A 23,723-nucleotide genomic window follows, 5' to 3' on the forward strand; every position below is an offset into this window, starting at 1 on the left:
GGTACATTAATCACCCATTCCTGCCCCTCTCTCAACCAAGTTTCAGTAATGGCCACAACACCATAGTTCCATGTACTGATCCCTGCCCTAATTTCATCACCCTTATCCAAAAGACTCCTAGCACTTAGAGCTATCTGACCCATCATACTGTTATTTTAATTTTGCCTTTCAATGTTTCCTGACATCTATCTTCCAGCCTGATCCTTCCCTTACTGACCTGGAGTTCTGGTTCCCAGACCCCTGCACAACTAGTTTAAATTCTGCCAGGCAGCATCAGCAAACCTCCCCGTCAGGAGATAGGTCCCCCTCCAGTTCAGGTGCAACCCGTTCCTGTTGAACAGGTCACTCCCTTCCCCACAAAAGGTTCAATGATCTAGGGAATTGATACTCTGTCCCCTGTCCCACCTCTGCACCCACTCATTCATCCATGCTATCACCCCTTTCCTACCTGCACTAGCCTGCGGCACAGGGAGTAATCCGGAGATTGCAACCTTGGAGGTCCTTCTCTTCAGCCTCTTTCCTAACTCTATATACACAGTGTAAGACCTTTTCCCTTTCTCTGCCTTTGGACCTTTGGCTGTCCCACTTCGACCCCCCCCCCCCATTGAGAATATCCTACAACCACTCCAATGCATCATGAACCCTAGCACCCAGGAGGCAGTACACCATCCTGGTGTCTGTTTGGGGCCACAGAATCTCCTTATCCAGTCCCCTATAACTACTGCACTACCTGACTTAACTCTTCCCTGTTGAGGCTCAGTGTCAGCCACAGCACCACCAACCTGGCAGTCACTGTCATGATTTGATAGCCACCCCCTCCACCGAGCAGTATCCAAAGGGGTATACTTGTTGCTGAGGGGAAAGGCCACAGGGGAGCCTGCAATGACTACTTAATTCCCTTACCTCTCCTGGTTTGTCAAAATTTCTGTTTACATTTTTAATTCATCTCTCCTCAAGGTGCTGCAATGTAAGAGAATATGTATTTCTGAAAGGGAATATTTCCATTTTTATACTTTGAAGAGAAAGACTATGAGGACATGAAAGGAGTTACGTTGGCATCCCTGGAGAGAGGCTTCATGGAGACCTACTCTTATAACATCCATCAGAATCGGAATCAGGCTTAATATCATTGGCATACAGCATGTCATGAAATTTCTTTTGCAGCAGCAGGACAGTGCAATAAATAAAAAAATGATAAATTGCAATAGGAAATATATATAAAAATTAAATTAAATAAGTAGTGCAAAAATATTGAGATAGTGTACATGGGTTCATTGTCCATTCAGAAATTTGACGGTAGAGGGGAAGAAGCTGTTGTTAAAATGCTAAGTGTGTGGTTGCACACTCCTGTACCTGCTCTGTGATGCTGGCATTGAGAAGAGAACTGCCTTCAGTTTCTTTGTGCTATGGAGCTTTCTGGCAGTGTTAGGTGTTTTGTATCAAACACTCCTATTCCCAACACTCCTTTCAGAAGGGTTGAACAACTTCTCGTCTTACCTCACAAGCAAAAAGAGAAAAAACTATGCTATTCCCAAGACGAGCAATAGATGAAACCCTTGTGACAGTAAATTTACGAGAAAAGCAGATTTTCATCCTAGTAATATCCCACTAATGTGCAATGCTTATTCCCATATCTTGCAAATCAATGCCTGATGCTCAGGACACTGCAATCATTCTTTTGCTGGGCAATAATTCACCATTACAGAACCCCATGGCTTGCAGTCAGCTGACCAGCTTGTTGGTTGATCGTCAGGATGATTCTTTGCATCACAGCCAATGCTTCCAGTCAGGTTGCCTCAAGCCAAGTGGGGGAGAAAGATAAATTCATTCTTTTTCTCTTTTTTTTTTGGAAAATATCCATCCTTTTCAACACCATTATTGGGCAGGAGTTTGTAGTCATGACACAGAACTCAAACTCGCTGAACTAATTTTGTTCTTAAGTTAAAAATCCTCTCTAACCTTCCACTTTGGCAAATCCTCACTTAAATCTGATACATTTTATGATGGAATGAAAGGCAACATGATCTCACAATGAGAAAATATTTTGATGAGAAGGTGATGTTGGTATTTGGTCCGCAGTGATAGGTCCAATAGTCAATCTTCCGTGAGACAATTCGTGTGCAACTTTATTGGCAATGAATTGCTTTAACCCACTTGACATCCCCAACAACACTTGTATTCTTTTGGAATTTAGAAGAATGAGGGATGATCTATTGAACCGCACAAGATCCCAAGAGAGGATGGGTTAGATTTTGAGATGTTTCAATTGGAGGTACATTCTTGCACAAGGGATCTGAACCTCTGCAATATTTTAGAGTTTTAGAGTTATGAAGGCTAGATAAATACAGATGTTTGAGGAGGTAGAAACATTTTTGAAAGCTCAGAGAATGAGTTACTAGAAACAGATACAGAAGAGGAGTTGAAATGAGGGCAGATCATCCATGATGATGTTAATGGAGGGGCAGGCTCAAAATAGGTGCCAACTCCTGTTGCTATATTCCTACTTTTATTGTATATGTCAGTTGAATCCATTTACATCTTTTTAAAAGAGCGAGACACAAAACACAAGTGTGAATGAATGCGCTAGTTACACAGATGTGTGAATGATGAATTGGGAAAAACCACTGGAAAAACAAACTGAACATTTTGTTTGTGTCTTGCAAAAATATCACAGCTAAAATATAACATAAGGTAGGTATTTGTGGGCTGATTTGTGTGGAGCATTTCCTTCTCTTGAAACTTCGGCATCAGTGCTCTGGAATGTTTATGAAATAGCATTGGCATTGTATCTGTAGCTCTTTTTAATGCAATTCACCTCAGGATGTTTGATGTTTGATGCCCTGATTTTGTATGGAGATTGAGAGGAGGCTGGGTGAACAAGAATCTTCCTTATAAACTGGTAATGATGCAAGGAAGGTCTGTATATTTTTGCAATAAACAACAGAAGACAGTGCTAATCTTGGCAAGCAATTAAAGATCATTACATCATCCCTGAGGCCTGACATGGTCATTCTGTCAGAAACATCGAAACAGGTGATCATGGTAGAACTGACAGTTCCTTGGAGAAGACCAGATTGAGGAGGCGTTTGAGTGTAAGAGCCAAGTACCTGGAGCTGGTAGAGCAGTACCAGAAATGGGCAAAGGGCATGATGCCAGCCTATGGAGGTGGTATGCAGAGGTTTAGCTGGCTGCTTGCTGTGCAGAACCTATTCTCTCCTTGGCATTATGGGAGTTGCAAAGAAAAGAGCCATCAGAACCGTCATGATGGCTGCAGAACGAGCCTCCAGATGGCTATGGATCAAGAGATGTGACCCATGGACCAGTGCTGCTCGCACACAAGCCAGGGCCTGATCAACCCTGGCTGTATCACCTGGACAAGTATGTCTGATGTTGAGAAACCGAAAACACTCGATGACCCCAGGTGACATTACTGATGATGTGGCCCAGCACATCCTAGGATATATCTCTGCAACATTTTGAATATAACTACCCAAGTGGGGCCAATTTAGTGCTTTATTGAAGTTTAACATTAGTTCCTTGCTTTTGTAATCCATGCTCAACTGATGAAGAATTCTAAATTCCTGTTTTTTTTTCCCTAAGTACCTCAACTTGCTTTGTTCACTTGAGGTCTTTTCATATATAAAGCAAGATCTGCCTGAGCAGAAAAGAGTGCTGAATCAAGAAATATGGAAAAGCTTTGCCCTGCTGTTTTAAATGGACCGGTAATCAAAAACTTTGCCTCATAACTGTGATGTGAATTCACATCCCAACTAATCAGTTGGGAAATTTAAATTCAGTTTATCAAAATAATGTGCTTACGAATAATGGTGACCATGAGAACAGAAGCTTGCGCCTACTCAACCAGTCAACGATTATGCTATTTTTTTATCTCAGCACCACTTGACTACTGTAATCTGCAGAATATACCTTGCTTCCCTTTATACCTAATGTATTCAGCAACTGAATCTCCACAGCCATCTTAGCTAGAGACTTCAAAGGATTCACGGCACTCTGGGTAAGAAATATCTTCTCACTCTGGCATGAATGGTGAAATGGTCTGAGATGCTGACTGACCTTTGGTTTTGACATCCCAGCCAAGGGAAACATCAACTCTGCATCTCCTTTCTTAATCCCAATAAGAGTTTTCCATATTTCATTAAGATCATCTCTGATTCTTCCAACCTTCAGAGGACCGGGTAGTGTGGTAGTGTAGTGGTTAGCACAATGCTTTACAGTACAGGCGACACAAGTTCATTTCCCACTGCTGCTTGTGAGGAGTTTATATGTTCTCCCTGTGACTGCGTGGGTTTCCTCCGAATGCTCTGGTTTCCTCCCACAGCCCAAAGATGTCCCAGTTGGTAGGTTAATTGGTCGTCGTCAACAGTCCTGTGGTTAGGCCCCAATTAAATCAGGGGATTGCTGAGCGGTGTGGCTCGAAGGGCTGGACGGGGCTCTTCCGCACTGTATCTCAATCATAATAATAAATATAGGCCTCGTGTCCACGACTTCTCACCATACATCAAGCCTGATATCTCCGCAATAAATTTGATGAACTAATGTGATTAGGCTATCACAATGTCATAGTTTCACTCTTGTTGTTTTCATTTACTAAATGCGAATGTTGCTGTCAAGACTGGCATTTATTGCCCATCCCTGGTTACCATTGAGAACAGGACTATGAGCTATCTATAGTCCTTCTGGTAAAGGCACTTCCATTTGCTGTTAAGTAGGGAGGACCAGGGCCTAGAGCTGGCGACCATTAATAAACAGCAAAGATGGTATAAGGATGTTGAGTGACTTGGAGAGAGCTTGCCAATATTGGTAATCCCATGCACCTGTTGCCTTTATTGTTTTAGTGGCAGAGGCTGAGGGTTTACAAGTTATTGCCAAAGATGCTTAGGCAAATCCATGCAGTGAATTTTATTGAAGGGACACACTGCCACCACCTTGTACCAGGGGTGAAACAAGTGAATCTTTGGAGGCTTGCGTTCAGGTCAGAGCTTGGCTTCTCTGTTGAGGGAAAGTGTCAAGCTTCTGGAATGTTGTTGGAGAGTATTCCATCACTCTCCTGAGGAGTGATCTATAGACAGTGAGTAGGCATTAGGGAGTGAGATATGTCACTCACTGCAGAATGCTCAGCCTCTGACTATTCTTGTAGTCACACTATTAAAAAGGCTGGCCCAATTGTTTTTGCTCAATGGTGACAGGCGGATGTTAATGTGGTAGGGGTGGTGATTCCACTGAATGCAGGATTAGGCAACAGCTGCCTTTAGTTCCAGACAGTTGTTGTCTAGCAGTTCTATGACATGAATATCATTTATCATCCTTTCCTTGAATGTTACAGGGTTCTTGTTGCTTGCAGCCACAGGCCATTTCAAAATCTGGCTACCCTCCAACCTGATGGCATGTACATTGAATTCCTGAACTTCTAGTAATTGCCCCCCCCCCTTCATTCCCCATTCCCATTTCCCTCTGTCACCTTATCTGCTTACCTGCCCATCTGCGCCCTTTGGTGCTCCTTCCTCTTTCCATGGAGTCTCCAGCAGATACCTACTTCTCCAGCCCTTTATCGCTTTCCCAGCTCCCAATTGACCTCCCAGCTCTTTAATTCACCCCTCCCCCTCCTTGTTTCACCTATCACCTACCACCTCATACTTCCACCCCTCCCCCTCCTTGTTTCACCTATCGCCTACCACCTCATACTTCCACTCCTCCCCCTCCTTGTTTCACCTATCACCTACCACCTCATACTTCCACTCCTCCCCCTCCTTGTTTCACCTATCACCTACCACCTCATACTTCCACCCCTCCCCCTCCTTGTTTCACCTATCACCTACCACCTCATACTTCCACTCCTCCCCCTCCTTGTTTCACCTATCGCCTACCACCTCATACTTCCACTCCTCCCCCTCCTTGTTTCACTTATCGCCTACCACCTCATACTTCCACTCCTCCCCCTCCTTGTTTCACCTATCACCTACCACCTCATACTTCCACTCCTCCCCCTCCTTGTTTCACCTATCACCTACCACCTCATACTTCCACCCCTCCCCCTCCTTGTTTCACCTATCACCTACCACCTCATACTTCCACTCCTCCCCCTCCTTGTTTCACCTATCGCCTACCACCTCATACTTCCACCCCTCCCCCTCCTTGTTTCACCTATCACCTACCACCTCATACTTCCACCCCTCCCCCTCCTTGTTTCACCTATCACCTACCACCTCATACTTCCACCCCTCCCCCTCCTTGTTTCACCTATCACCTACCACCTCATACTTCCACTCCTCCCCTCCTTGTTTCACCTATCACCTACCACCTCATACTTCCACCCCTCCCCCTCCTTGTTTCACCTATCACCTACCACCTCATACTTCCACTCCTCCCCCTCCTTGTTTCACCTATCACCTACCACCTCATACTTCCACCCCTCCCCTCCTTGTTTCACCTATCACCTACCACCTCATACTTCCACCCCTCCCCCTCCTTGTTTCACCTATCACCTACCACCTCATACTTCCACCCCTCCCCCTCCTTGTTTCACTATCACCTACCACCTCATACTTCCACTCCTCCCCTCCTTGTTTCACCTATCACCTACCACCTCATACTTCCACCCCTCCCCCTCCTTGTTTCACCTATCACCTACCACCTCATACTTCCACTCCTCCCCCTCCTTGTTTCACCTATCACCTACCACCTCATACTTCCACCCCTCCCCCTCCTTGTTTCACCTATCACCTACCACCTCATACTTCCACCCCTCCCCCTCCTTGTTTCACCTATCACCTACCACCTCATACTTCCACTCCTCCCCCTCCTTGTTTCACCTATCACCTACCACCTCATACTTCCACTCCTCCCCCTCCTTGTTTCACCTATCACCTACCACCTCATACTTCCACCCCTCCCCCTCCTTGTTTCACCTATCACCTACCACCTCATACTTCCACCCCTCCCCTCCTTGTTTCACCTATCACCTACCACCTCATACTTCCACCCCTCCCCCTCCTTGTTTCACCTATCACCTACCACCTCATACTTCCACCCCTCCCCTCCTTGTTTCACCTATCACCTACCACCTCATACTTCCACCCCTCCCCCTCCTTGTTTCACCTATCACCTACCACCTCATACTTCCACCCCTCCCCTCCTTGTTTCACCTATCACCTACCACCTCATACTTCCACCCCTCCCCTCCTTGTTTCACCTATCGCCTACCACCTCATACTTCCACTCCTCCCCCTCCTTGTTTCACCTATCACCTACCACCTCATACTTCCACTCCTCCCCCTCCTTGTTTCACCTATCGCCTACCACCTCATACTTTCACCCCTCCCCCTCCTTGTTTCACCTATCACCTACCACCTCATACTTCCACCCCTCCCCCTCCTTGTTTCACCTATCGCCTACCACCTCATACTTCCACCCCTCCCCCTCCTTGTTTCACCTATCACCTACCACCTCATACTTCCACCCCTCCCCCTCCTTGTTTCACCTATCACCTACCACCTCATACTTCCACCCCTCCCCCTCCTTGTTTCACCTATCACCTACCACCTCATACTTCCACCCCTCCCCCTCCTTGTTTCACCTATCGCCTACCACCTCATACTTCCACCCCTCCCCCTCCTTGTTTCACCTATCACCTACCACCTCATACTTCCACCCCTCCCCCTCCTTGTTTCACCTATCACCTACCACCTCATACTTCCACCCCTCCCCCTCCTTGTTTCACCTATCGCCTACCACCTCATACTTCCACTCCTCCCCCTCCTTGTTTCACCTATCACCTACCACCTCATACTTCCACTCCTCCCCTCCTTGTTTCACCTATCGCCTACCACCTCATACTTTCACTCCTCCCCCTCCTTGTTTCACCTATCACCTACCACCTCATACTTCCACCCCTCCCCCTCCTTGTTTCACCTATCGCCTACCACCTCATACTTCCACCCCTCCCCTCCTTGTTTCACCTATCACCTACCACCTCATACTTCCACCCCTCCCCCTCCTTGTTTCACCTATCACCTACCACCTCATACTTCCACCCCTCCCCCTCCTTGTTTCACCTATCACCTACCACCTCATACTTCCACCCCTCCCCCTCCTTGTTTCACCTATCACCTACCACCTCATACTTCCACCCCTCCCCCTCCTTGTTTCACCTATCACCTACCACCTCATACTTCCACCCCTCCCCCTCCTTGTTTCACCTATCACCTACCACCTCATACTTCCACTCCTCCCCCACCTTGTTTCACTTATCGCCTACCACCTCATACTTCCACCCCTCCCCTCCTTGTTTCACCTATCACCTACCACCTCATACTTCCACTCCTCCCCCTCCTTGTTTCACCTATCACCTACCACCTCATACTTCCACCCCTCCCCTCCTTGTTTCACCTATCACCTACCACCTCATACTTCCACTCCTCCCCCTCCTTGTTTCACCTATCACCTACCACCTCATACTTCCACCCCTCCCCTCCTTGTTTCACCTATCACCTACCACCTCATACTTCCACCCCTCCCCCTCCTTGTTTCACCTATCACCTACCACCTCATACTTCCACCCCTCCCCCTCCTTGTTTCACCTATCACCTACCACCTCATACTTCCACTCCTCCCCCTCCTTGTTTCACCTATCACCTACCACCTCATACTTCCACCCCTCCCCTCCTTGTTTCACCTATCACCTACCACCTCATACTTCCACTCCTCCCCCTCCTTGTTTCACCTATCACCTACCACCTCATACTTCCACCCCTCCCCCTCCTTGTTTCACCTATCACCTACCACCTCATACTTCCACTCCTCCCCCTCCTTGTTTCACCTATCACCTACCACCTCATACTTCCACTCCTCCCCCACCTTGTTTCACCTATCACCTACCACCTCATACTTCCACCCCTCCCCTCCTTGTTTCACCTATCACCTACCACCTCATACTTCCACTCCTCCCCCTCCTTGTTTCACCTATCACCTACCACCTCATACTTCCACCCCTCCCCCTCCTTGTTTCACCTATCACCTACCACCTCATACTTCCACCCCTCCCCCTCCTTGTTTCACCTATCACCTACCACCTCATACTTCCACTCCTCCCCCTCCTTGTTTCACCTATCACCTACCACCTCATACTTCCACCCCTCCCCCTCCTTGTTTCACCTATCACCTACCACCTCATACTTCCACTCCTCCCCCTCCTTGTTTCACCTATCACCTACCACCTCATACTTCCACCCCTCCCCCTCCTTGTTTCACCTATCACCTACCACCTCATACTTCCACCCCTCCCCCTCCTTGTTTCACCTATCACCTACCACCTCATACTTCCACCCCTCCCCCTCCTTGTTTCACCTATCACCTACCACCTCATACTTTCACTCCTCCCCCTCCTTGTTTCACCTATCACCTACCACCTCATACTTCCACTCCTCCCCCTCCTTGTTTCACCTATCGCCTACCACCTCATACTTCCACCCCTCCCCCTCCTTGTTTCACCTATCACCTACCACCTCATACTTCCACTCCTCCCCCTCCTTGTTTCACCTATCACCTACCACCTCATACTTCCACCCCTCCCCCTCCTTGTTTCACCTATCACCTACCACCTCATACTTCCACCCCTCCCCCTCCTTGTTTCACCTATCACCTACCACCTCATACTTCCACCCCTCCCCCTCCTTGTTTCACCTATCACCTACCACCTCATACTTTCACTCCTCCCCCTCCTTGTTTCACCTATCACCTACCACCTCATACTTCCACTCCTCCCCCTCCTTGTTTCACCTATCGCCTACCACCTCATACTTCCACCCCTCCCCCTCCTTGTTTCACCTATCACCTACCACCTCATACTTTCACTCCTCCCCCTCCTTGTTTCACCTATCACCTACCACCTCATACTTCCACTCCTCCCCCTCCTTGTTTCACCTATCGCCTACCACCTCATACTTCCACCCCTCCCCCTCCTTGTTTCACCTATCACCTACCACCTCATACTTTCACTCCTCCCCCTCCTTGTTTCACCTATCACCTACCACCTCATACTTCCACCCCTCCCCCTCCTTGTTTCACCTATCACCTACCACCTCATACTTCCACCCCTCCCCCTCCTTGTTTCACCTATCACCTACCACCTCATACTTCCACTCCTCCCCCTCCTTGTTTCACCTATCACCTACCACCTCATACTTCCACCCCTCCCCCTCCTTGTTTCACCTATCACCTACCACCTCATACTTCCACCCCTCCCCCTCCTTGTTTCACCTATCACCTACCACCTCATACTTCCACCCCTCCCCTCCTTGTTTCACCTATCGCCTACCACCTCATACTTCCACTCCTCCCCCTCCTTGTTTCACTTATCGCCTACCACCTCATACTTCCACCCCTCCCCCTCCTTGTTTCACCTATCACCTACCACCTCATACTTCCACTCCTCCCCCTCCTTGTTTCACCTATCACCTACCACCTCATACTTCCACCCCTCCCCCTCCTTGCTTCACCTATCACCTACCACCTCATACTTCCACTCCTCCCCCTCCTTGTTTCACCTATCACCTACCACCTCATACTTCCACTCCTCCCCCTCCTTGTTTCACCTATCACCTACCACCTCATACTTCCACTCCTCCCCCTCCTTGCTTCACCTATCACCTACCACCTCATACTTCCACTCCTCCCCCTCCTTGCTTCACCTATCACCTACCACCTCATACTTCCACTCCTCCCCCTCCTTGTTTCACCTATCACCTACCACCTCATACTTCCACTCCTCCCCCTCCTTGTTTCACCTATCACCTACCACCTCATACTTCCACTCCTCCCCCTCCTTGTTTCACCTATCGCCTACCACCTCATACTTCCACTCCTCCCCCTCCTTGTTTCACCTATCGCCTACCACCTCATACTTCCACTCCTCCCCCTCCTTGTTTCACCTATCGCCTACCACCTCATACTTCCACCCCTCCCCCTCCTTGTTTCACCTATCACCTACCACCTCATACTTCCACTCCTCCCCCTCCTTGTTTCACCTATCACCTACCACCTCATACTTCCACTCCTCCCCCTCCTTGTTTCACCTATCACCTACCACCTCATACTTCCACTCCTCCCCCTCCTTGTTTCACCTATCACCTACCACCTCATACTTCCACCCCTCCCCTCCTTGTTTCACCTATCACCTACCACCTCATACTTCCACTCCTCCCCCTCCTTGTTTCACCTATCACCTACCACCTCATACTTCCACTCCTCCCCCTCCTTGTTTCACCTATCGCCTACCACCTCATACTTCCACTCCTCCCCCTCCTTGTTTCACCTATCACCTACCACCTCATACTTCCACTCCTCCCCCTCCTTGTTTCACCTATCACCTACCACCTCATACTTCCACTCCTCCCCCTCCTTGTTTCACCTATCACCTACCACCTCATACTTCCACTCCTCCCCCTCCTTGTTTCACCTATCGCCTACCACCTCATACTTCCACTCCTCCCCCTCCTTGTTTCACCTATCGCCTACCACCTCATACTTCCACCCCTCCCCCTCCTTGTTTCACCTATCGCCTACCACCTCATACTTCCACCCCTCCCCCTCCTTGTTTCACCTATCACCTACCACCTCATACTTCCACTCCTCCCCCTCCTTGTTTCACCTATCACCTACCACCTCATACTTCCACCCCTCCCCCTCCTTGTTTCACCTATCGCCTACCACCTCATACTTCCACCCCTCCCCTCCTTGTTTCACCTATCACCTACCACCTCATACTTCCACTCCTCCCCCTCCTTGTTTCACCTATCACCTACCACCTCATACTTCCACTCCTCCCCCTCCTTGTTTCACCTATCACCTACCACCTCATACTTCCACCCCTCCCCCTCCTTGTTTCACCTATCACCTACCACCTCATACTTCCACTCCTCCCCCTCCTTGTTTCACCTATCACCTACCACCTCATACTTCCACCCCTCCCCCTCCTTGTTTCACCTATCACCTACCACCTCATACTTCCACCCCTCCCCCTCCTTGTTTCACCTATCACCTACCACCTCATACTTCCACCCCTCCCCTCCTTGTTTCACCTATCGCCTACCACCTCATACTTCCACTCCTCCCCCTCCTTGTTTCACTTATCGCCTACCACCTCATACTTCCACCCCTCCCCTCCTTGTTTCACCTATCGCCTACCACCTCATACTTCCACCCCTCCCCCTCCTTGTTTCACCTATCGCCTACCACCTCATACTTCCACCCCTCCCCTCCTTGTTTCACCTATCACCTACCACCTCATACTTCCACTCCTCCCCCTCCTTGTTTCACCTATCACCTACCACCTCATACTTCCACCCCTCCCCTCCTTGTTTCACCTATCACCTACCACCTCATACTTCCACTCCTCCCCCTCCTTGTTTCACCTATCGCCTACCACCTCATACTTCCACTCCTCCCCCACCTTCTTGCTCTGACTTCTCGTATTTTTCCCCAGTCCTGATGAAGGGTCTCGGCACAAAAGGTTACTCTTTTCCACAGATGCTGCCTGGCCTGCTGAGCTCCTCCAGCATTTTGCCAAGAGATCATGAATTTTGCAGTCAAACAGCAAAAGTAGGAATTTGTCAAGGTCCGAGAAATTGACGCTGGAGCTGAACACCAAAATAATCATGAACTTTGTTATATTTGATATTTTGATGGAGGTAAGGTAATTGAGGAAGGAGTTGAAAATAGTTGGCTATTTTGCTGGAGAATCTCCTACATACACATCATAAAGCATGAAGAAACCCAGACAGTATCCAGGAACGATCAACATAAATGCTCAATAGATAGACACATTTGGGACTTCTAGAATTAAAGGTTTGCTCCAAGCAATTAAATTTCTAGATGCGGTTTATTTTAATTTCAGGCATCATTGCTGTAGCACGGGGAGAAGGAGAGCCAATTTATACCTTGGAAAGCAAATAGTAATTTTGAGTCAGGATTGCGTCTGCAAGGTAGGAGTGTGCACTGTTATTGTGCCGCTGTTTATTAAAAATGTTACAGTCAACATCTACCCATCAACCTCCAATCAAAAATCATTTCAGCCAAGAGCTTTGTCGTCCAATCTGTCAATCATTCATAATTAAAATGCAGTGGAGGGAACAGATGCATTGAAAGTTGATGAAGAGGCGATTGCATGTCATGTGGTTTCCATTAATCCTTTGTGATTGCTATGTAAAGCTATCATCATGTAGATTAATCAGCCTCCCTTGGGCCCCAGCTGGCAATTCCTCTGCATTTGAAACTGACCAATTAAACTACTAGTGGATGAAAAAATGACATTGATATCCACTTCTACTTCCATTTGTGCGCATTTCATTACCCTTTCATCTTATTATTTCCAAGCGTAATATTTCTTGCAAATGTTAAATTCTTACTTTTATTCCATTCATTTTATTTTTTCCTGAGTAGTACCAACTTTTCTGTCTTTAACTGTCAGAGAGATTGGGACTATCCGTAATTGTGGAAACTCCAAACTTCTTGTGAGGTTCAATCTAATGAGAAATCAATGACTCTCTTCCTTTCAATGGATTGGGAAGGCAATGAGGGAAAGAGACAATTTTCATGTAATTTGCATTTTTATTGTCTTAAATGCCATGTATTTAATTGTTTTCAGTATTTATTTTGTAAAATTGTTAATGTATTTAATTTTGAATTATTTTCAATATCACAGATTCACAAATGTTCAATCTATTTAATACCCAGTTCGAACTTGGGGTATGGGTTATCCTGGCAAACTATTAAAGCATTTCTGTGGACAGTGCTTATTCAGGACCTACCACATGATATCAGTTCAATGGGAATGGCATTGTGCAGCTGCTAGGTTTGAACAGACTACCTTTGAAAAGCTGATGCTGGAAGACCTGCGCCAGGAAATCATGAATTTTGCAGTCAAGCAGCAACAGCAGGTAGCTCACTCAGCCAGAATATTCTAGGCCAGAGTCCTTTCTTCTGTCATGCTAGTCTCAAATTATCCCATTATTAAGTTATCTCACTATTTAAGAATGTCGCTAGAAAGCACTTTGACGGTAATTCAAGTGTTACTGACAAACCATCTCTAAAAAAACACCTTTTAGAAGAAGTCAATTATATATGTGTGACTCCTTTTGAGAAAAAAGTAAATGAACAATATTTTTTATTGCAGATGCTGGAATCTGAAATCAGGACGGGAAATGAATATTTAGTGAAAGGTCTTAACTCAAAACATCGACTATCCATTTTCCTCTATAGGTGCCACCTGACTTGCTGAGTTCCTCCAGGTTCTTGAATATTTTATATTGTTTTTTTTCTAACTGAAGCAATCCCTCAGCTATAGCAAATCTTACAGAGCAGATATGATGTTGTGGAAAAAATGATATCTAATAACTATGCTATGTTTGTCTTCTGCCCTGCCATTATTTAAGCTTGTTTACTTTACCATAATGTATAAGGCTGATGGTATGGAGGAATGATCTATACTCCTATGTTAATTTGATTCTTCAGCTGAAATGTTGATGCTGGATTTGTGTATAAACATATTGGACAAGTGTCAGTAAATATCGACACAAGTGTAATTACAGTACTTCTAAAGTACACTTTATTCTCACCACCAACAAATGGTGTGTGTGTGTATATATATATATATATAAACCCCATCCCCAAAACATAATAACGTACAACATAACAAGTAACATTGAATACACGGTGAATGTAACCCTTAACAATCTGTGTCTAATGAAATTAAGGAGTCCCTGCAATATCCTAGATATAACCTAACACTTCATAGCTTGATTTAGCATTTAGCTACTAATACAATTTCAGTGTTATTTTTATTGTGTGTCGTCCTCATCTTGTAGTGAGGAAGGTTGATGGGGGAGTTGATGAGATAACATTCTCATAGGAGAAACATGTACTTTTCATTATATTTGATCAACTGGCTCTATATTTCCTCAAATGTTGGAACTTATGCCACAAATTAAACCTTTTTCCAAACTGTATGTTTACACTTTAAAATTCACTGGGAAAGTTCATTTGAATATGCCACGTTAAGCATAATGTGAAAAAGAAGACGACACACTGTGGTACAAATGGCTTAACAAATCAGCTGCACAATTGGTACAATGTGAGTGGGTGAGCTCTGACTTGTTGACCTGTTCACTATGCTGAGTGTGCTCATGCAGTAACTTGCCTGTGTTCTGGACAAACTCAGCTGCTCTATTATTCACCAAGGATGAGTCGCAAGGTTTCTCTTTAATTTACTTCTGTGTGAACCCTCTTTCATGCTGCACCACTGCATCCCATAGTCACCATTTACTTCTCCAGCCTCTCAGGACTTCCCCATGCTACCACATGGGCTAAACAAATCCAGAGATGTTGTTTCAATAACTCTATGCCTCCCACCCAAAACAAAAAGGACCATGACACATTGAAATTATTCAAATAAGGTTTCAGGTCCAATGGTGAATTTGTGCTGAAGTTTACACAATTGGTGGATGATTGTTGCATTCCAGTGCAAAAGATTGTTATCAACGAATGTGGTTTGGGGTATTCCAAGCCAGAAAATAAATTCATTGCATTACCATGCTATGCATTCTATGGGCAATTTCTGTTTTGTTTCATAATAATGGAGAAAAGTTATGTTGCTATCAAAACCTCATTAAATTTGTTGTTTATATAAAACACCAAAAGAAACCCCTGTTCTAATTGTAATAGCTGTGCAAGGGTTCGCAAACTGTATCATCTCGAGAAAATGAAGCTCCCAGTTCACCAGACCAGGTTTGCACAATGTTGTTTTCTTCTTCACGATGTGCAACTCCTGCCCATGGCAGGCTGAAAACATGCATAATATAGGTGTTCCATAGAAATCATTCTTTTTTTTAAACTTCAATTTTAAATTCTACTAGGAGAAATTAGATACTCTGGATTAATCTTAAAGAAACTTCACAGTTACACTGAAATGCATTGATCATGAAGTATAAAAGTAAGTCTGCAGTGAGGCCCGAATTATAATCTTATCTATAATCTAGTTTTCACTTATTTTAGACCTTTTACCTACTTGAACAGGGGCTTCATTTTTCAAATCTCACTAACGGTTTGGGGAACATTTTTCAGATTCAGCTTCTCTGAACATGGGAGCGTAGATACATGATCGGTCCTTTCTGCTCCTTAACCTATTCTGCCACCATGATCTGTATCATAACTTGACCTATGTGCTGCATTTCTCATGTCTGGGAAAAATCTTCCTACCTCAGATTTGTTGTGTTTTATTGGCGAGAGTTCTATACACACTTTTGGGAGAATAATTGTTCCCTAATTTCATTTCTAAAACTGGCTCTGATTTCAAGGTGTTATGATGTTACAGACACTCTCATCAGAAGACTAAAGTACTTTTCAGTCTAATCTGTAAATTCCTTTCAAAAGTTAAGATTAATCATTCTTAACTTTTGATATTCTAGATAATTATAGCAAGTCTGCTTAGAACTTGTTGAAAGATAAATATAGCCTTTTTTAATAACATTTACTAACTTTGGGCAGTCTCATCCATCGAGTTCCCACCAGATGTGAGGTAAAATTGGCCTGTTAGTTGCATCTTTGATTCAGTGATCATCACAATGGTAGTGACGTCTGGGGTTTGATCCCAAAACATTGCAAATCCCTTGCATACACGCCTTTTAAAATATCTATAAAGCTTACTGACCAAGGCATTAATCTTCCGATCTTTGTCCACTTGCTTTTACTGATTAAATATCCAATGGCTGGATCTGTAATAGCATCCCAGGCTCTTCCAATGAACAGTACTAAGGAAGCTTGAAATGGAGCTATCTGAAATCAAAAATGAGAAAAGGAATGAGAAGAAAACATTCTTACAACTAATATAACATAAGAAAGGAGTCTGGCTGAGCAAGTGTCTTGCTATTCACTTCTGTGCTTTCAATTTAGAGTGGAAGACTAATAACTTCCTTTTCTGATGTCCCCAAGGATCCTAAATGGTAGTGACTTCAATGCTATTACAGTGAGCACTGGTACATTACAGAAGCTCAACACTCACTCAGGCCACAAGGGAAATTGGAAAAATAACACTTTTTTTAGATAGGGCTTAAATGGACTCAAAGTTTTTGGGTCTAGTAATGTTTTTGACGTAATATATCCCCTCTCAGACAAAATTTATTCTTGCTAACATGGGTGACTTCAGCTTTCTCGTGTTAATTTTCTATCTGAGGTTCCTATCTGGTGATGTTTTTGACTCTTTATTAACAAAGTCAAAGTCAAGTTCATTTTTATATGCACAAGTACATCCATGCACGGGTGTAATGAAAGGGTTAACTGCAGCATCATCACAAGCACATGACATCAGATGAGCATCATATGAGAAAAAAAATCAATTAATCATGAGTTTTACACAATTTTTACATGAAAGAACACACTTAGATCAACAAAGGTTTTGCAGAGCTTGCATAAATGGTGCAATGAAAGTAACTAAGGTGAAGAACTGAAGGCGAAGGTGTTCATGTTATTGTCCTTCATGCTTGCAGTGACTCAAAGTTTGGAAGTGTCCAAGACTTTGCACAGTACTGTATTTGTCAAGGTGGAGTGCAGAGCGAGTTTGTAAATCTGGCAGGAGCAAAGGACGTTGGAAATGACGAGGGTGGAACGCCGCAGGAAGGATGTGGGACAGGTGGCAGAGAAGTGCCAGGGTCGGGGTTGGCGCAGCTGGAAACACAGCCAGACCGACACCTGGCACGCACATTTGATTCCAAACAATTGGTTTATTGATCTTTACACAATGTCTCTCTGGTGCTTCCATTCCCTGCCGTCTCCCTTTTCCTTTTTCCAAACATGATTCCCTTCCCCCTGCCCCCTTCCCACTCTCGGCTCATATCGAGATCAGGTTTTTCATCACACACATGTATCTGTCATGAAAATTGTTTTTTTTTGCAACAGCAGTACAGTGCAATACATAAAATTATTACAACACTATGCGAAGTCTTAGGCACTCTGGCACTCCTACTTCCTGAGGAGAATGATGTCCTTTGGACTATGCAGGCCTCTCCTACACATGTTCTACTAGTCTGTTGTCGCCGGTATTATCTCCTATGAGGTGATGTGCTGGGGCAACGGCGTCATCATGGGTGATGCCAACAGGACCAATAAAACTGATTAGAAAAGCTGGCTTTGTTGCAAGAGTCGAACTGGTCACACTGGAGGTTGTGGCAGAACAAAGGACCCAATGGGAAAATCCTGACAATTATAGACAATATCTCTCATCCTCTGTATGCCACCTTGGTTGAATAGAGGAGCACTTTCAATAATAGGCTAAGACTAGAGCACGATATGAGGTCATTCTTATTGTCGACCATTAGGCTCTATAATGAGTCAAACTATAGCCGGGGAAGAGATTATCCCCTCCCCTGTTAGACTGTTTGAGGCTACTTTTTTTATTCTTTCTTTCCTCTCTTCTTATATTTGAATGTCTGTACACTTGGAATGTTACTTTGACACTGTAATTTCCTTTGGGATCAATGAAGTATCTATCTATCTATATTCCCAAAGGAAATTTCAATGCCACAGCAGCATTACAAGTGCACAGATACACAAAAATATAAATATTAGAAGAGAAGTAAGAAATGTTGGAAACATTCAAAATGTGTGGATAGAGCTCTAATAGACTAAGAACACTGTTTTTCCATCCACAGGTCCTGTAGCCTTTTCTGTTTCTATTTCAGATTTCAAGCATGTGCAGTGTTTTGCTTTTGTCTGGCACATTTCATTTTAAGACCATAAGTCATAGGAGCAGAATTAAGCCATTCAGCCCATCAAGTCTATTCTGCCATTCCACCATGGCTGATTGTGGTTCCCACTCAACCCCATACACTTGCCATCTTGCCATATCCTTTGATGCCCTGCCTGATCAGGAAACAGCCTTAAACATACCCACAGACTTTGCCTCCACCACAGTCTGTAGCAGAGCATTCCACAGATTTACTACTCTCTGGATACAAAATTTTCTCCTTACCTCTGTTCTAAAAGGTCACCCTTCAGTTTTGAGGCTGTGTACTGTAGTTCTGGATACCCCCACAAGAGGAAACATCCTCTCCACATCCACCCTATCTAGTCCTTTCAAAATTCAGTAGATTTCAGAGATGCCCCACATTCCTCTAAATTCCAGTGAGTACAGGCCTATAGCTACTAAACACTCCTCATATGTTAACCTCTTCATCTTCATGCACCTCTTCTCGACTCTCTCCATTGACAACACATCATTTTTGAGATATGGGGCCTAAAACTGTTGACAATACTCCATGTGGCCTGACTAGTGTCTTATAAAGGCTCAGCATTATCTCCTTGCTGTTATATTCCCTGTGAAATAAATGCCAACGTTACATTTGCCTTCGTTACCACAGAGTCAACCTGTAAATTAACCTTCTGGGAGTCTTGCATGAGGACTCCTAAGTCCCTCTGCACCTCTGATGTTTGAACCTTCTCCCCATTTACATAATAGTCCACACAATTGTTCCTTTTACCAAAATGCATTATCATACATTTCTCAATGCTGTATTCCATCTGCCACTTTTTTGCCCATTCTTCCAATTTAAGTCCTGCTGCAATCGCATTGCTTCCTGTTGCAAAGCAAAACACTGCACATGCTGGAAATCTGGAATAGAAACCTAGTTCCTAACTCTATGGAAGCACATACCTGTCTGGAGCCAGTGCAGAGAATACTCACTAGTCTGAGTCCTGGAATGACATCATTGACGTAGAAGAGAGGGTGAACAGATTGAATCCATGCACACTTGTGCTTAGAAAATGAGCACAATGACCTCAATGAGAAGTGTAAGATTCTGAAGGAGAGTGCGGAGAGAATATTTCCCCCAGTGAGGTATCAAACATTATGAAGTGTCATTTCAAAATTAGTCTATCAACCATTTCAGATGGAAGTGAAGAGGAATAAGTTCCCTTTGAGGGCTGTGAATCTCTGGAATTCTCTACGCCAGGGAGATGTCAAGATAACATCACTGAAGCAAGAATGGAACCAGTCGGTATGGGGAGGGCATGGGCAACCGGTGCTAAGACCAAAATTTAATCAGCCATGATTTTTTGGCTGACGGAGCTAGCATAAGGGGCTGAGCCGACTTCTCCTGATTCTTACATCCTTACTCACATGTTCCTCTGTCCTTAATGACAAAATCTGGTTTTAGACTTGCATTTTGTAAAATAGCAACATCTTGTGAGAAGGCTAAAAGCTAAATTCAATGATATTTGTCACCTAAAGCACAGCTTGCAATACATGGAGAGAATATAGGGCATTCTGATGCATGCTCAGTAAATAAAGAACTCCTCCAAGTGGTGGACTTGAGAGAGGGAAGGGGGAAATCAGCTTTTTATTTTGCCTTGCAACATTGCTATGACCATCTTTGTGGTTACATAAATGGTCAGAATGAGCAAATATGATGGAGTTGTTTGAAGAGACATGACGCATACAAATATAAGAGCTGCTTTTCTACTGTGGAGCAAAGAATATTATAAATCCTTTTAGCAAATTGCTGATCAGACGGGTTCCCAATCCAAGACTGTTTTTAATATAACACGTACCAAGTCTGAATAGAATGCAGTCCCATTGATTTACTATTGATTGCAACTTCTGCATCTCCAGTGAGTTCATGGACTTCAAGGTCTTTAATATATTTTAAATCACTCACTGTCAATTTGATTATAAAATAAATATAGAACTGTACTTCTCAATTGGCTGAAGTGCCCGACTGTTAGGTCTTTGTTTTAATGGAAGGATCTGTGTTGTTTCATTTTTGTTTCCACTACAGCAGCTGCACTTGTTTCAACTGAATTAGAATCATCCAATTGTATTGCTACTTGTTTGGCTCAATAAATATATTCTTTCCAAAAGGATGACAAACAGTTCATTGGATTGAATAGTATACTGCTGACTCTGTAAAGAATGAATTTTCAATCAATTTGTACATTAGAACTAGGGTTTTGTGGCCATGGTTTCAGTCACAATGTGAACCTTTGTCAATTTATGTCACACTGATTTAGAGACAGTGAATGAACTCTCTGGTTCAACTTTTGAACTAAATATAACCCCACTGTGACTGCTGGCAACTTCCATTAGTAATATCAATTGTTACTTGTTCCTAAAAGGATAAAATGCAGTTATTTTCAATAATTATTTTATGCAAGTCTATCCTTCTCTAAATATACTCACCTGAGCTACATCAAGTAGATAGATTTGCAGGAAGAAGCCTATTGTGGTACCAACCACCTCATACGGAGCGCCTCCAATTGCAAAATATATCTTGCTGCGTGTAGACAATCTTCTCGAAGTTTTGGCCTAAAGCAGACACATATCATTATTACAATATCCACAATTTGGAAACTGATCAAACATCTTTTCATAAACGATAAACAATTCAAAGTAAATGCATTGCTTAAAATGCATCTTGTTTATTTCAACATACTCTGAAACCATCAAAATACTATAAAACCATCCTAAAAAGGACAAAGAAGATGTCATTTTCTTTTTTTCTCACTGTTGCATTAAGTCAGAATTCATCACCCCACTTAGGCTAACTAAAGTTCACCTCAGCCAGGTTCAAACAATTCTAATTAATTTCAGTTTTCATCGACTGCACCATTCAGTATATATGTGCGCGGTTTGTAAAACCTTGAACATAAAAATCTAGACTAGTGCTGTATCATTGAGTCAGTACCTGCTTGTACTGTAAGGTAGAATCAAAAGGACCTACAGCTATTTTTCAAAGACTACCAAGGATGTATACATTATGCGCTCACCAATATTTGGTTCATAATCCTGGTCCACCAAGAACTTGTTGGTTTGTCAGCACAGAGAGATGCCTGTAGATTAATGCTGCTGACTGGCATGGAGCAGGCAATGGAGCACATGCTGAGGGACACACTGAAGCCTGGTGCCGCCACCGGAAGGGCAAGGTGGGGAAGACCATGGTACAGGCTTCTTCTTCTGCTTGACAGCGAGAGGCTGGCTTGGGTATAGAAGCCCTCAATTATTGTAGCAATATACCACTTCAGTGGGCCACTTGAGTGGCAAGAGTTTTAAGAAAGGTAATAGAACACAATGTCTATGAAGAATAAAAAGGCATTGCATAGTTCGTTCCTGTAAATGAGTATTTGTTATGAATAATATTTATTTTTATATAAAATTAGCAATTATCATTATATAAACAGAGTCATTTCTCCATTTCTGTTTGTAGGTATGCCACATTTAGTCACTGCTATTTCAAAAGTGACTTCCGATCAAAAATAATTTATTGGGTCTAAAGCATTTGGAGACATTCTGAATATATACATTGTCAACTACAGGAATAAAAATGATCACATGAGCTTTTTTTCTTCAGTTGCGGTTAAAGGGTAATAGAATGAAAGGAATGACAAGAGAAAAGCACAGTTATTCGATAAGATATGGTTCCATTCCATGACTGCAGGCTAGAAAAATACAATCAATATATATGGTCTTCCCTTAGTCTGTTATAAACAATTCCTGTAGCACTGCAGCTGAGCTCAGTCATTCAGTTGGCAAAAAGCTTTTTTGAGCTGTCACATCCATGAGGAGCAAATACTGGAAACAACACAATTTTTCTAAAAATTGTCATTAGGAATTAAAATCATATCTCACCATATAAATCTATCTGAATTAGGTTATGATTCTAATTCAAGTGTGTGCTTGTGTTAGAGTGAAAGCAGAGGAAATTCACCAGGATGTTGTCTGATCTGAAAGACCTTAGTTAATGTGCAGAGTTTTGCTAGGCTGGGCTTCATCTCTCTGAGAGAAGGAGGTTGGGAGGTGACTTGAAAGGGTAAACATCCTAAATCTTCTTTCCCATGGTAAGGATAACAAAAACAAGAGGGTGTATGTTTAAGGTGAGTGAAAGGGGTTTTAAAGAGGATCTGAGCAGTAAGGAGTTTCCTTATTACACAGAATATTTGACATCTGGAACGCACCAGCAGAAGAGATAGGAAATCATGTAAAATTACTATGTTTAAGAGGAATTTTGACAGACACTTTAATAGGCAAGACATAGAAGAATAGCATCCTCATGAGGGGAAATGGGATTAGGGTGGATAAACAAAAACTTGGCAATGGATAAAGTCTCTATTGTATAACTTGACTCTATGACAAGGGTTCCCAACCTTGTTTATGTCATGGACCCCAATTTGGGAATCCTTATTCTATTATGGTCTTTATTAAAGATGAAGTTTCCGTACAACCATAGAACACTACAGCACAGTACAGGCCCTTCAGCCCTCCATGTTGTGCTGACCCATATAATCCTTTAAAAAAAGTACTAAACCCTCACTACCCCATAACCCTCTACTTTTCTTTCATCCATGTGCCTGTCCAAGAGCCTCTTAAATAGCCCTAATGTTTTAGCCTCCACCACCATCCCTGGCAAGTCATTCCAGGCACTCACAACCCTCTGTGTAAAAAAAACTTACCCCTGATGTCTCCCCTAAACTTCCCTCCCTTAATTTTGTACATATGCCCTCTGGTGTTTGCTATTGGTGCCCTGGGAAACAGGTACTGACTATCCACCCTATCTATGCCTCTCATAATCTTGTAAACCTCTATCAAGTCCCCTCTCATTCTTCTACGCTACAAAGAGAAAAGTCCCAGCTCTGCTAACCTTGCTTCATATGACTTGTTCTCCAAA

At 43.8% G+C, this 23,723-nt stretch overlaps 1 protein-coding gene across 2 annotated transcripts in view; it reads right to left on the reverse strand.

Moving 5' to 3' along the window:
* mfsd2b (MFSD2 lysolipid transporter B, sphingolipid) overlaps positions 1-23,723 on the reverse strand; it is a 100,951-nt gene that overhangs the window by 63,002 nt on the left and 14,226 nt on the right. For both annotated transcript variants that reach the window (XR_012100302.1, XM_073056960.1), the window contains exons 2-3: positions 21,242-21,367; positions 16,721-16,845 (exon numbers count right to left, since the gene is read on the reverse strand). Coding sequence is in view for 1 of the 2 variants with exons in the window: in XM_073056960.1 (XP_072913061.1) it covers positions 16,721-16,845; positions 21,242-21,367 (251 nt within the window). In the remaining variant the exon portion in view is untranslated. The remainder of the gene's footprint in view (positions 1-16,720; positions 16,846-21,241; positions 21,368-23,723) is intronic.

The sequence above is a fragment of the Hemitrygon akajei genome, chromosome 9 (genome assembly GCF_048418815.1).
Source record: "Hemitrygon akajei chromosome 9, sHemAka1.3, whole genome shotgun sequence".
In the NCBI taxonomy this organism is placed as follows: domain Eukaryota; kingdom Metazoa; phylum Chordata; class Chondrichthyes; order Myliobatiformes; family Dasyatidae; genus Hemitrygon; species Hemitrygon akajei.